At 44.2% G+C, this 15,275-nt stretch overlaps 1 protein-coding gene across 1 annotated transcript in view; it reads right to left on the bottom strand.

The window, feature by feature from the left end:
- Window positions 1-2,749: 2,749 nt before the first annotated feature.
- FGF16 (fibroblast growth factor 16) overlaps window positions 2,750-15,275 on the bottom strand; it is a 40,925-nt gene continuing 28,399 nt past the window's right edge. The window contains exon 3 of the mRNA XM_030209848.1: window positions 2,750-3,144. Within this exon, the coding sequence (XP_030065708.1) occupies window positions 2,899-3,144 (246 nt within the window). The 3' untranslated portion in view covers window positions 2,750-2,898. The remainder of the gene's footprint in view (window positions 3,145-15,275) is intronic.

Below are 15,275 nucleotides of genomic sequence, written 5' to 3'. Positions count from 1 at the left end.
GCTCTGTACTGTGGGTTTCTTAAATACCAGATGAAAGGACTTCAGCTGATACAAAATACAACTATGCGGTTACTCATGAATAAAAAGATTGATGATCATGTGATTACACTGGCTGCCTGTTCAGCAACGCTCAAAATGTAAAATTTCATGTCTGGTTTTTACTGCTATTTGATCAGAGGGTTGGAAATATCTTATGTACCATCAAGAAACATGTGGTCACACAACAGCGTGTAAAGAGTGTTTGCCTGAATCCTCAGTGCTTCTACTTTAGTCCACCTATAGAATAAACCCCTCTGGAAGACCTTGCTTGTAGGCAGGCAGACTGGTGTCCTTCAGAGACAGCTGGAAGAAGCAGGAAAGTGGTAGAACAAAACGAGTGTCCAGTATGATCAGTAGAAGTTCCGGTGGCTGCAGACTCCTCCTCTGACCATACAACAGGGAATCCCCAGCCTTTGACCTTCCATCTGCTAGGAAGAGCCTTCAAGCCAAGCCTTAGCTCACAACTACAGAGCCTTTTGCTGATCACCCAGGCTAGTAAACTATTAGGCTAAAGGAAAGTGAGACAGAAGAGTACAGGCGTCAGATCCACTGCCGTGTCAGGATTGCTAGAAGGTGGGGGCCCTTCTGCTAATCAGAGAAAGGGAGAAGGGAATCTGAACCACTCTGTGAATACCATCAAGGCACCCTAGCCACAACTCTTGTGGTTCAGAAACATCTTAAGGCTGGAGGATTCAAGTAATTACCACATCTGCAGGACTGTTGTGTGGGTCCAGGTACAGCTAATAGAACCCCAATCGGAAAATCAGCATTGGAACTGTTGCCCACAGAAGCTAATGTGGGTGCTAGAGGCTATAAGCTCCTCCCCCATGAACAGAGCTGGCCTGTGAAACAACAAGCTTGCTGGTCTGACTGCAAGTAGCATGCAAATTCCTCATTACTCAGCAGGCGAAACACCAAACAAGGGTGCTGCTGCCATGGCAAACTTTACGCCAACTCAGAGCTGACGTTAGAGTTTGCAGAGTGTTGGGGAGGAATGAGGAGCCCTATCTGGGCAGAGCTTCCCTACCATAGGATTCCCTTATATGGTAGGCAAGCCCCGCCCAGCACATCCCAGATGCACTGAGCAGGGTGTCACCATTTTGGAGGCACGCTGGGAATGCTACTCCCTCCTCTGTCTTCATGGTACGGGGAGGGAGGGGGTTGAGGGCACAGGGTTGCAGGGCTGGAGGCACACTGGACCTGAAGTCCTCTCTGTCCGGGGGGGGGGGGGGGATTGGAGATTTGGAGGTCCACCAGACCTCCAGCCCTTTGCATTGGTATGTTTGACAGGTCCGGTCTTTTTTTTGTGTGTGTGACAACCCGGACCTGTCAAACAACTTCTGCGGGAGGACTGTGCCTTGCACAATCCTCCCACAGAAGTATCCCCATGGTTGAAGCTAATAGTGTGCATAATATATATATCCAGAAATGTTTAATAATGCCTTGTTATATTACTATCATGTATTCCATTACCATACAACCCAAAATCCTTCTGTAATACCAAATGTCTATTCTCTTCTTATTTCCACTATCCATGATGTATTGTAAGCCACACTGAGCCTGCAAAGAGGTGGGAAAATGTGGGATACAAATGCAATAAATAAATAAATTTGCATGCTATTAGCTTCAATCATAGTGACGTTATTTCTCCGCACTGTTCCAGTGCTAATTTTACAGCACTGTTTGGAAGGCTTTCGTTTCATCAAGGTTATTAGCTAACTGTAAGTAACAACTTCTGAGAGAACTGCTAATCCTCTCTGCATCCTGCAGTAGAACAGAGATCAAGGAGAGCTGGATTTAATGCCACTGAGTGTGTCAATGGTGAATATAAGGCGTGCTTTACTGGATAGATTTTTGTATATAGTTTTGCTACAGTTCAAGTTCTGTTTGATACATATTACTCGCCTTTTCCACTTTTCTAAGTGACTTTTGACAAGACATTAAATAAATTATGGTTCAGAACAACTTCATTGGAGTCGACTGAGTTAATTAGTGGAGAATAATGAAAGTGTGAACTATTTATTTGGCCTTCTGTAAGTTCTAGCCTTGGTCTCGAAATCAATAATTTTGTTTTGTGCACCTGGTTTCCACTCCACGGGGTCAGCATTAGGCAACTGCCTATGCAGGACGCTTGAACCCAGGGTTACAGTAATGTAATAATGTACTTTCAAAGTATTAGATGGTAGAGAAAGCAAAAAGCAAAATACCCACCACTTGGTAATTACAAAAGACAACTTTAATCTTGGTAGCTCTTAAATTTCTGAACGCTTAGACTGTTCTTTCGGGGATGACCCCTCACACCCTCCCCCTTCCATTTCAGTAGGACCTTTATTCATTTTGATGAAAATCTGGACATAGCATCTGTTTAAAAAATAAAATTATTTGAAATAAATAAATACTTAAAATAAATATGCGCATTTTATAAATAGCTTCATCCATGCTTAGCATCTGAATAATATTCCCTGCAATCAGAATACCACTTCGGTCTTTAATCCAAATAGCAGGGTGTTTTTATATATTTCTATATACCTTGTTCCAAGCTTATCAGCAGCATCTGTAACAGTTCTGTGGTGGATTCTCCCCCTCTGCTTCTTTGCTCCCCATGATCTCTCACACTGTGCAATTTCCCAACCAAATAAGGGACTGAAAATAAAAGATTTTAAGTAGGGCCCTTCGCCCACAGCACACATGGCAGCCTCAATATACCTTGAAAACAGTTAGGCATGTTGTGCTGAGTTACCTCCTTAAGTGCTTTTTTGTGGTAAACAAGACTGCCTGTTACTTGGAGCACTCCGAAAAGCAAGTTGAGACTCCCTCGGTCACTGTGTGTTTCCAGGGCACAAAGCAGCACTGCAGCCATCACCTGTAGTGGAAGAGGTCTCTGTACATGATTGGGGTTTTAGCAGGGTCCACAGGTCTGGGTAAAAAATGGGTAAATTTCTGGTGTCTCTTAGTCCTGTGGCCTTCTCGTGGGGAGCCATCTTTGTTCAGGGCCACGTAATATTGTCTCTCAGGATCCAAATGCTTGTACAATGTAGAGGCATAGGTGTTGTACCAGTTCTCTTCAAACTGCTCCCGGAAAACGCATTCCCTCGTAAGCTTCTTCTGTGGAAAGAGAGCACAAAGAAATCTGTTATAGGAGCTGCCTGTGCCAAATTCTGTGAGGAACTCGGTCTTCCTCGAATCCTGTAAGGGCCCTTAGCTGCCTACTCAGCCTCGACTTTGTGGGCCTCTCATATTTTGATGACATTTTCTGCTTTTTCACTGGTACTTTGCCTGTTCCATTAACACCACTACCAGATACAGCCTATGACTCCGCCACTCCTCAGCTTGGCTCCACCAATCTGTGCCTGGCAGTATTTGCCTGATCGGTGAAGGCATGCTTGGATACTTTAACAGCAGCTAAAGTGGGATTAGTCAACCGGGGAGACAGCTGTTATTTGAGTCTAGGGACACCTACAGGCTCATTTTCAAAAGAGATGGACGTCCAAAGAGTGACATAAGTCAGCATTTGGATGTCCATCTCACAGAAACGTCCAAATCGGTATAATCAAAACCTCATTTTGGACGTCTTTCTCTGAAATCCGTCGGAAGGATGCCCAAATCTCAAGAGTGCGTATCAGGGGCATGTTGAAGGCGGGACTTGGGCGTTCCTAAGACTTAGACGTCTTTCAGCCATAATGGAACAAAGCAAAAACGTCCAGCACTAAAACTTAGATGTTTTGAGCTAGACCTGTTTTTCTTATGAATAAGGCAAAAAAGGTGCACCAGATGACCACTAGAGGGAATCAGGGATGACCTCCCCTTACTCCCTCAGTGGTCACTAACCCCTTCCCACCCCCAAAAAGTGTGCTGAAGAACATTACTTGCCAGCCCCAGATGTCATACTCAGGTCCATGACAGCAGCATGCAAGTCCCTGGAGTAGTTTAGTAGTAGGTGCATTGCACTTCAGACAGGTGGACCCAGGCCCATACCCCCACTATCTGTTACACTTGTGGAGGAAACTGTGAGCCCTCCAGAACTCACCAGAAACCCACTGTACCCACATATAGGTGCCCCCTTCACCCGTAAGGGCTATAGTAGTGGTGTACAGTTGGGGGTAGGGGGTTTGGGGGGCTCAGCACACAAGGTAAGGGAGCAATGGTCAGATGTGTACCTGGGAGCATTTTATGAAGTCCACTGCAGTGCCCCCTAGGGTGCCCGATTGCTGTCGTGGGATGTCAGGGGAACCAGTCTACTAAAAATGCTGGCTCCTCCCACATCCCAATGGCATGACTTTGGACGTTTTATACTTGGACGAGTTTTTTTTTTTTAATGGACAAAAATCAAAGATGTCCAAATCACAAAACGTCCATGGTATTTTCGAACACAAAAGATGGACGTCCATCTTTTTTGAAAACGACCCCAGTTCGGAATTTGGACGTCTTTGTAAAATGTCCAAATTCTGACTTAGACGTTTCTTTCGAAAATGCGCCTCCTAGGCAATCTAGTTTCATGGCTTCATTCAGCTGCTTTCCCTTTATGTAGGGTAAATCCTGTGTGAAAGATAAGTTTTGCTTCATTTTGCTTACGGCTCTTGTGTATAGTCGAAGTATTGAATATTTTGAATCAATTGATTGAAGACTAATTTGAACATTAATAAGAGACTTTATGCACATAAATTATTGCATATGAAGGTTTTTTTGACCAATGATTGAACTGTCGCAATAAGACCCCTTTTTTAGCCTATTATATTTTGGGCTTTGTGTAAGGTCTATGCGAGATCTGAAGTCTTTTTCCTCCAAATTTTCTCTTGAACCGGGGAATCTATCCTGTCCATCCGATTGCTGAAGGGTAAATATATAGCTCCGTGTCTGGATAAACGTATGCCTGCTTTTATCAGTCTTAGATAGAAAAGTGAAACACAACCCAACTGAAACATCACAGTGCTTCATTAATATTTCTAACCAAAACATTGACACACAAAATTCTAGCTGGTTCAAAATCTGGCCAAACTAATTCTCCAAAGCCTTTGCCATACAGAAAATTTCTGTTTTCCTGCAACAGTTTCTTCTGATCTAGAAGAGTGTCAGTTCTAGCAGCAAGACAGTTGAAGCCTGCTTTTTAATAAGAAATATATCATCATCAGGCGCGTAGTCAGACTTCGGTGGGAGGGGGGTCCAGAGTCTGAGGTGAGGAGGCACATTTTAGCCCCCCCCCCCCGCCATTGCCGCCCCTCCCCCATTGCCGCCGCCAACGCCCGCCAGCCACCCCTCCCCCGACGACCCGCTCGACCCCTCCCCTCCTGCCGCCAACCCGCCTACCTTTGCTGGCGGGGGACCCCAACCCTCCGCCAGCCGAGGTCCTCCTTGCAAAAGGCTTCCTTCTGTTTCTGACATCCTGCACGTTGTACGTGCAGGACGTCAGACTCACAGAACGAAGCCTTGCAGATCTGCAAGGCTTCGTTCTGTGAGTGCAGGATGTCAGAAACAGAAGGACTAGGAAGCCTTTTGTGAGGAGGACCTCGGCTGGCGGGGGGGTTGGGGTCCCCCGCCAGCAAAGGTAGGCAGGTTGGCTGCGGGAGGTGAGGGTCGAGCAGGTCGTTGGCAGGGGGGTCCAGGGCCCAATCTACGGGGGCCAAGGCCCCCCAGGCCCCACGTAGCTATGCCACTGATCATCATCATCATTATTATTAGGAAGATAGAGCCAGACTCTCTAAAATGGCTGCCAGAAAAGATCAGTGCTAAGCATAATTCGATAAAGAGTGTACACCGTTTACAGATTCACACTTAGGACCAATTCCTGCACCCTAACTTTAGGTACCAGACTTACACCTGCTGAAACCTGGTGCAAATACTGGCACCTAAGTTGGGCCTGCTGACACATTATTCAGTAACAATGTGCGCAACTTTTTGGAATGTGCCTTACCTGCCCATGCCCCTCCCCCTTTTGAGCTGTGTGCTATGCAGGGGCGTAGCCAGACACCCAATTTTGGGTGGGCCTGGGCCCAAGATGGGTGGGCAGAAGAACTTCACCTTGTCCCACAAATGATTTGGTCTCTCCCTCTCTCGACTGCAGGCCATATATAGGCATATTTTCAAAGCACTTAGCCTTCCAAAGTTCCATAGGTTTCTATGGAACTTTGGAAGGCTAAGTGCTTTGAAAATATGCCTCATGGTCTCTCAAACATCTCCCCTCCCCCGTATACCTTTTAAATAGCAGATTTTCACTTTCAGCGAGCAGCAACAAATACACACTGCTCATGTTGGCCCCACAGCCTTCCCTCTGATAAAACTTCCTGTTTCCGCATAGGCGGGAATACATCAGAGGGAAGGCTGTGGGGTCGGTGCGAGCAGTATGTAACAGTCGATGCTTGCTGCAGGCAAAGATCTGCTATTTATTTATTTAAATTTTTCAATTACATCAAGTATTATATCTTGAATACAGATAAAAACGATTTAGTGTCTTAAAGAAAATTTTTTTTTTTTTTTTAAAGAATATAAACTTTATAGAAATAAGTATAATTAACAAAGAAACCATTACTCGTCTATATTCCACAATACTAGGGGATTATCACAATTTTCAGGAAATCAAATAAGATTTTTAGAAACCAACTTCTAAATCAAAACATGAAGGCTAGTATAAGCATTCCAGGCAATATAAACTATTTATGGGATTGAAGTTGTTAGTATCCCTGGTAATGGAAGCTGTGAGTCTCTCAGCTTTGCTTCTAAAAAAGAGTTCAATTGGTTTGCCTCAAAAAATACATATTTAATTGAATTTAATTTTATCACGCACTTGCAAGGAAAGTTCAGCCAAAATAGTGCTCCAAGTTGCATTACCTTTGGTCTCAGTTTAAGAAATTCTTTTCTTTTCTTTTGCGTTATTCTTGAGACATCAGGATACATTCTAATTTTACACTCTAGGAAATCTGGTCTTTTATTCAAAAAAAATTGTTTAAGTATCCAGTCTCTGTCCGGTTGAAGTATGAAAATCACTTTAAGTGTAGCGGTTGTTAGGCCCACATTGTCTCCTTCAATAATTTGAGTCAAATTTAAATCCAAAGATTGGGCATTTACTTCCTCTCTTTGTACTAGATCTTTCTTCTGAGATGGTTCTATATAGAAAATCTTTGAAATTGGTGGATGTGATTTTTCTGGGATTTTTAGAACCTCTGTTAAATACTGCTTGAAGGTTATCAATGGAGAAATAGCAACCTGCTTAGGAAAGTTTATCAGTCTGAGGGCATTTGAACGTTGGTAATTCTCTAATATTTCAATTCTATTTTGAAGATGTAAATTTTCCTTAATTAAATTAACTTGTATTTGTTGAGAATTTTTGATTACTGAAGAGTTAGTTTCCACATCTTTGCTCAAGGATTTTAATCTCATGTCCATTTCCACAATTTTTTCATTATCTGATATGAATTTCTTATTTAACTGAATAAATTTTTGAGTAAATGAGGCTTCTAAACCTACAAGTGCTTCCCAAATGTTATCCAACGTTATTTGTTGAGGCTTTCCAGGTAAAAACGACTTACTTAGTATATCCGTTATAGGAGTTGAAGTTAAAGCTGGTTGACCTCCCACTGCTCCACGTTCTTCCGCAGGGACAACCTCTCCTCCACTCCCTTCTGCTGTATCCACAGCAGGGTTCGCCGGCGTCTCAGGCGTCGACTCAGCACCCGCGCCAGGAAACCCCGTTGCGTCCTGCGCATCGAGGGGTCTCCGGTCCGAGTTCAGCGCCATAGCCGGCATGGGAGGAGGAATCCTCATCTCGGGGCTAAAAGATGTCTCCTGTTCAAGCTGGGGAAACGGCAGACCTCTCCCTAATCCCTCCAGCAGCGAACCAGTCCCCGTCGGTGTGCCCGGTAAAAGGAAGCGATCCATTGTTCCAACTCCAGGTAAAAGGGGAGTAGCGGGACCTCCTCGCGATTTACCTCTCCTTTTAGGCATCGTTTAGGAAACTCAATCGAAGGCAAAAAAAAATCAAGAGTAAGAGCGGTTAACAGCGGAGCTTTCTTCCGTGCTTCCTACTTAGCCGCCATCTTGAATCCCCTCGCAAGATCTGCTATTTAGAACGTATGCAGGAGGAACAGTTGTTGGGAGTTTTCGGCTGATGGGGCTTGGGGATCCCTGCCAGCCACATCATAGGTGTGCTGCTACTGGGTGGGCCTGAGCCCACCCAGGCCCACCCTTGGCTACGCCACTGGTGCTATGAGATTTGGGTGCCTGGTGATATTTTATTTATTTATTTATTTATTTATCACATTTGTATCCTACCTTTTCCCACTGATAGCAGGCTCAAAGTGGCTTACAAGAATATTGTAGTAAGTTACAGTGCATGAAGTACAATTTTTCAAATTTAGCAGAATAAAAATAACAGTTAAACAGCGATGGGTATTGAAGTAGGATATGAATAACAATTAATCAGTAGTAAATATGAAAGATAAGATGTAATTAGAGTCTATTGGATCTTATAAGGGATAATTCTGATTATGTTGAACCTGGGGAGTAAGCCTTCTTGAACAATACTGTTTTCAATGATTTCCTAAAGTTTAGTTAGTTCTGGGTAGTTGTTGTTAATTTGGGTAAGGCGTTCCACAGTTGAGTGCCAATGTAAGTGAAGTTTGAGGCGTAAATTGATTTATACTTTAAGCCATTGCAGTCTGGGTAATGTAAGTTCAGATAAGATCGCGATGAGCTGGTTCTGTTTCTGGGTGGTAAATCAACCAACTCAAGCAGGTATTCTGGTACCTCACCATAGATTATTCTGTGGATTAATGTACATATTTTAAAGGCTATTCGTTCTTTCATAGGGAGCCAATGCAGAATAACCTGCAGTCAGATGCATGTGCAAATCCCAGTTAGTGCTAATTAACATCAATAATTAGTTGTTAGCATCCAGTTATTCCTCATTAGCCAATTGAGTTTTACACACATCTCAGGAGCACCCCCAAATTTGGGCACCATATATAGAATCCTAGGGGGCAGTTAGTCTATCTGTTTGTGCATGCAGAAACAGCTAGGGAAAGGGAAAGGGGATGGGGGTTTGATATACTGCCTTTCTGTTGTTACAATCAAAGCAGTTTACATATTATATACAGGTACTTATTTTGCACCTGGGGGAAGGGAGCATTAAATGACTTGCCCAGGGTTAGAAGGAGCTGTAGCGAGAATCAAACTTAGGGGCCAGCGCACGCCAAAATGGAGTTACCGTCCAGTTACTGTGTGGCCCTTGTGGTAATTTCATTTTTTTGTGCGTTTCCGATACGCTCGTCTGAAAAATATTTTTTTATTTTTGGGTGCGCATAATGGACGCGCTCCAAGTGGCATTTGGCACGTGTACGTCATTACCACCTGGTTACCGTGTGAGTCTTTACCGCTAGGTCAATGGCTGGCGGTAAGGTCTCAGAACCAAAATGGACACGCGACAATTTTCATTTTGCTGCACGTTCATTTTTGGCAAAAAAAGGCCTTTTTTTTACAGGCGCACTAAAAAAATGAATCAGCGTGCAACCAAAATCCACGCCTACACTACCGCAAGCCATTTTTCAGCGCACCTTTGTAAAAGGACCCCTTAATTCCCTTGGTTCCCAAGTCACTGCACTAACCATTAGGTTACTTCTCCACTCCTGCAGATACACATGGCTTCTCTCCTGCCTCAAAGAGAAAAGCAAAGCAATGAACAGTGAAGAACCAGTGGCAGTGCCTAGCTCGAGCTGGCAAAGCGGAGGGAGTCTCAAAGTCTGCCAGAAAACAGCGGAGATAGCAGCAGCAGTGAAAGAAGAGAAAGTGTGGTGTAGGAGAGGGGTAGAGTATATGGCAAGGGCTCGTGCTAGAAAAGAGGGAATGGTACCACAGTAAGGGGAAAGAGGAAGGGCGAGTAAAGCTGATTTTCACTGCCACACCTCTTGCATCTCGCTCAATCCTTTCTGCCCATGTGGAGAGGCACACCAGCATTTACACTGAGTTATTTAGTGGAGAGTAATACATTTATGCTCTACTCCTGAGGCATAACATGTATATTTTGCTCTCACACAGACCTCAGATACCCACATATTTCCTCCCTCCACAATCATATAAAAGGCATATTTCTAATCATTGCTTCCCTACCTAGACAGATACTGCCCTTCCAATGCATCTATGGGCAGGGCCACCACAGTGGCCCCCCCGGATCACGGCCACCACCTCCCACAATCATTGCTGCTGCTGCCCCCCCCCCCCTGCCCAGATCACTGCCTAAATACCTTGTTGGCTGGTGGGGATCCCGAGGCCCCGCCAGCAGAAGAAGCCTTCCACCAGCACTGCTCTTTTGCCGATTGCCTGCCCCTGCGGCTGCTTTTTCTATCAGGGCATGCTCAGTTTCAAAACCGAGCATGCGCCCTGAGAGGAAAAGCTGCCGCTCAGCTGGGCAGAAGAGCAGCGCTGAAGTTGCTCCTTCGGGTCCTCCCCAGCCGCCAAGGGGGGCCCGGCTGCGGTGCCAGAGTTTTCTCTCTCCTGCTCCTGTTGGGATGTGATCACTCGGGTCACAGCAGGAGGGAGACAGAGACCCCGGCGCCGGGCCCCCCTTGAAGGCTCGGGGAATTTTGCCCCCCTGCGCCCCCCTCTCAGCAGTCCTACTCTGCCTTCACACATGCAACTCCCTTGCCTTATAGTCCACATCTAAAAAGCCAACTAGCAGCAGATAGATTAGGCAACTGCCTAGGTTGCTCCAATTTTGTGGGTGGTGTGGCAGTGGTAGAAACAGAGGATGGGATATCTTGGACGTGGCAAGGCACTTGAGAGAGTCAGTGTCGGTGGTGCCTTTGAACATATGTGAACCAAGGAGGTTAGATTGAGAACAAGAGACAGGATGAGCCTATCTAGTCCATTATATGGGCTGAAGCCAGTAGGCTGAGATTGCCACCATTTTTGCTCACTCAAAACAATAGCAAATGCTATTGAAAACAATAGCAAAAGATTATTAGAAATAACAGACTGCTTATGCGTGGTCCACCTGTAAAAAGTCAAAAACTGTTCCAGTTGGATAGGCAATGTCTTAAAAGGTGGTAGAAACAGCAGTTATAAACTCTGTAATTTGTACTCATTTTTCTGCACTATTCTATACAATACAGATGGCTAAATATCAGTGAGGATATCCTGTTTCCTTATGGGTTCATCTTAACTGTTGTAATCTGCCTTGAGAAGCCTGGTGTTATAAAGATGATGGAATATATTGAAATTAAATGGAACTAAAATTAAACTCTCCTTTCATTGGGTTACATGGAATCACATCTTCACTTCATTGTTTTGTAGAAGTTTACATTTTAGATACACAAATGGATTATTCTGTTTTGAGCATGTTTCAGGGACAAGTGGTTTTTTTTATAAGTAAAAACAAAAATAAATATTTTGTTTTATGCAGATCTCTTTTGTTTAAACATAACTAAACTGGCTATAAGCCCCCTAATGTAGTTCATTGGTTTCTTATATTTTGTTCTTCTGATGACTTATACTGTGCCAAAACTGAAAACTCGTTTATCTGGTTGATTATAAAAGAAGCTCACTGTGAACACTACCCACCCTAAAAGGTTGTTTTGTGGCTTTACATGAGGAATTGTAATATTGAATAAATAAGTATGTTTTTGGTCCTAGTCATGCATCCAAAGGTGTTCATAATCCTTTCAAGAAAGCCAGTTGATTGTTTAATTTATTAGTGGAACATAACCACAGAGGCATGGTACGGTCACATTTTCAGTATCGTAAAACTAGAGCCCAGCTAAGGAACAGGTTATTTTGAGTTCATCTTCACTGGACCAAACTTGCTTTCCTTGAGCCTTCACCATCCACCTGGATAGGCATTGTCTTAAAAGGTTGGAGGATAAAGGATATATATATATATATAGATATAGATATAGATATATATAGATATAGATATATTTTTTATTTTTTTTTACATTTATATCCCACATTATCCCTAGCAAACTCAGGTTCAATGTGGCTTAGGCTTACATTTGAAAATACAGTGAGTCAGAATAATAGAATTCAGTTATATCATGGTGGGAGCAAGTAGATACAGTAGATATGTCTGAAACATTTAACAAAGTTGAGATTAGCATATATAGAGGGGCATAATCGACCAGAAACGCCTATCTCCATGGGCGTTAATCTCCGAGAACGGGTCCGTGAAGGGGCGGAGTGAACCGTATTTTTAAAAAAAAATAGACGCCCATGCTTTATTCGCCAAGGTGTGAGCTGGGCGTTTTTGCTTTTCACCGATAATGGAAAATGAAATCGCCCAGCTCAAAAACGAATAAATGCAAGGCATTTGTTCGTGGGAGGGGCCAGGATTCATAGTGCACTGGTCCCCCTCACATGCCAGGACACCAACCGGGCACCCTAGGGGGCACTTTTACAAAAACAAAAAAAAAGGTAAAAGAGCTCCCAGGTGCATAGCACCCTTCCCTTGGGTGTTGAGCCCCCCAAATCCCCCTCAAAACCCACTGCCCACAAGTCTACACCAGTACTATAGCCCTAAGCGGTGAAGGGGGGCACCTACATGTGGGTACAGGGGGTTTGGGGGGGGTTGGACGACTAGTAGCATTAAGCAGCACAATTGTAACAGGTAGGGGGGGGATGGGCCTGGGTCCACCTGCCTGACGTCCACTGCACCCCCTAACAACTGTTCCAGGGACCTGCATACTGCTGCTTGGGAGGAGGGTATGACATTTGAGGGTGAAAGTAAAAAGTTGTGAAACATCATTTGTTGTGGTGGGAGGGGTTAGTGACCACTGGGGGAGTCAGGGGAGGTCATCCCCGACTCCCTCTGGGGGTCATCTGGTCATTTAGGGCACTTTTTGGGGCCTTATTCGTCAAAAAACAGGGTCCAGGAAAAGTGCCCTAAATTCTAGCTACAAACGCATCCATTATCGGCGAAGGGCGCCCATCTCTGTTCGGGTGATAACCACGCCCCAGTTCCGCCTTCACCACGCCTCCGACACTCCCCCGTCAACTTTGTCCGCATCCGCGACGGAGTGCAGTTGAAAGCGTCCAAAGTTCGGCTTTCGATTATGCCGCTTTATTTGTTTTTGTGAGAGGAACGCCCATCTCCCGATTTAGGTCGGAACTTGGGCGTTATTCTCGTTCGATTATAAGCAGGATAGCCAACTGGGCATTTAAAAGTCTGTCCTTTAATGATGCCGCATGTTCAGAAATCATAGCCATAAGTATAGACAGTTATTCAAACATTGTCACATGCACATACCAGAACAGGCATCCATATACACACTGCAAAAGTAAACAACAACTTTTACAGAGTACATCTAAAACTTAATTTTTATTTTCTCATTTCCATCTTCCAAAATTCTAGACAGCAGATGTACAGATCGGTAGGACCCAAAGCAGTCCAAAACAAGTAAAGTCAGAAACACTATTTATACCTAATTGTTTAACCACCCTTAGAATTCATCCTTGGGTTTAAAAAAGCAAAATCATGTGCATGTAAGAACTGGATAAACGAATTAAAACAAAGTTTAAAGCAAATGCCCTTAATATGTAATATTTGGTAGCAATAATGAAACAGTGGCCATATCGGGCACTTTAGTTAATAAATTTGGCTGCTTTTAAACAGTCTGCCCTGTTTTGTCTGTAACTATATCATTCCACTGTTACCAGGGGAACATGGCGCAGTTGGTGCAGCATATCAATATAGGGGTTGATATTCAGCCGATAACAGTGAACGCTTTGCTCACTGCCAATGGAATCATTCCCAGATATAAAAAGCTGGGCACTGTCTGGGCTTCGGTTTTGAATATCCAGTTATTTTTGAGCTGGCTAACACATAGCCACTTAAAATCAATATTCAGCACTTAAGCGGCCAAGGGTTAACACATAGCGATAGAACAGACTTTTATGCGGTAAACCTGGCTGCTTAAGGAATGAATATCGGCACTTAAGCGGAAAAGTTCTGACTGCCCCCAGAACGCCCCCAACATAGCCAGCTTTGAGTTAGGTGCTAACCGTGAATTTCGGTGGTACTTAGCCAGTTAAGTGCCACTGACAATTAGTGGCTAGCTCCACCCAGGAGATTTAAATGGTCAGCGGCCGACTAAATTGCTTTGTGTTCTCAGGAATAGCCCCGGCACTGGAATTTACTCCCAAAGGGGCTACGTATAGCTCGAGACTACCTCTACTTCAGGAAGCAGGTGAAAGCCTGGCTCTTCTCCCAAGCCTTTAATACATAGGGTAACTGACTATACACTCATTCTGCACCTGGACTAGCTTGCTACACAGACTGGTTCCTTATCTCTTGCTTAACTATACAAAGAACTTGCCTTGATTTTAACTAACCATCAAATGATCCCAACTAACTCTGTACCACACATCTTGTTGTTCCCATCATATATCTGCTCTTGATCCATCAGATATACAGTGGGGGAAATAAGTATTTGATCCCTTGCTGATTTTGTAAGTTTGCCCACTGACAAAGACATGAGCAGCCCATAATTGAAGGGTAGGTTATTGGTAACAGTGAGAGATAGCACATCACAAATTAAATCCGGAAAATCACATTGTGGAAAGTATATGAATTTATTTGCATTCTGCAGAGGGAAATAAGTATTTGATCCCCCACCAACCAGTAAGAGATCTGGCCCCTACAGACCAGGTAGATGCTCCAAATCAACTCGTTACCTGCATGACAGACAGCTGTCGGCAATGGTCACCTGTATGAAAGACACCTGTCCACAGACTCAGTGAATCAGTCAGACTCTAACCTCTACAAAATGGCCAAGAGCAAGGAGCTGTCTAAGGATGTCAGGGACAAGATCATACACCTGCACAAGGCTGGAATGGGCTACAAAATCATCAGTAAGACGCTGGGCGAGAAGGAGACAACTGTTGGTGCCATAGTAAGAAAATGGAAGAAGTACAAAATGACTGTCAATCGACAAAGATCTGGGGCTCCACGCAAAATCTCACCTCGTGGGGTATCCTTGATCATGAGGAAGGTTAGAAATCAGCCTACAACTACAAGGGGGGAACTTGTCAATGATCTCAAGGCAGCTGGGACCACTGTCACCACGAAAACCATTGGTAACACATTACGACATAACGGATTGCAATCCTGCAGTGCCCGCAAGGTCCCCCTGCTCCGGAAGGCACATGTGACGGCCCATCTGAAGTTTGCCAGTGAACACCTGGATGATGCCGAGAGTGATTGGGAGAAGGTGCTGTGGTCAGATGAGACAAAAATTGAGCTCTTTGGCATGAACTCA

The sequence above is a fragment of the Microcaecilia unicolor genome, chromosome 7 (assembly GCF_901765095.1).
Source record: "Microcaecilia unicolor chromosome 7, aMicUni1.1, whole genome shotgun sequence".
Classification (NCBI taxonomy): domain Eukaryota; kingdom Metazoa; phylum Chordata; class Amphibia; order Gymnophiona; family Siphonopidae; genus Microcaecilia; species Microcaecilia unicolor.
This window is presented reverse-complemented; position numbering and strand designations above follow the sequence as displayed.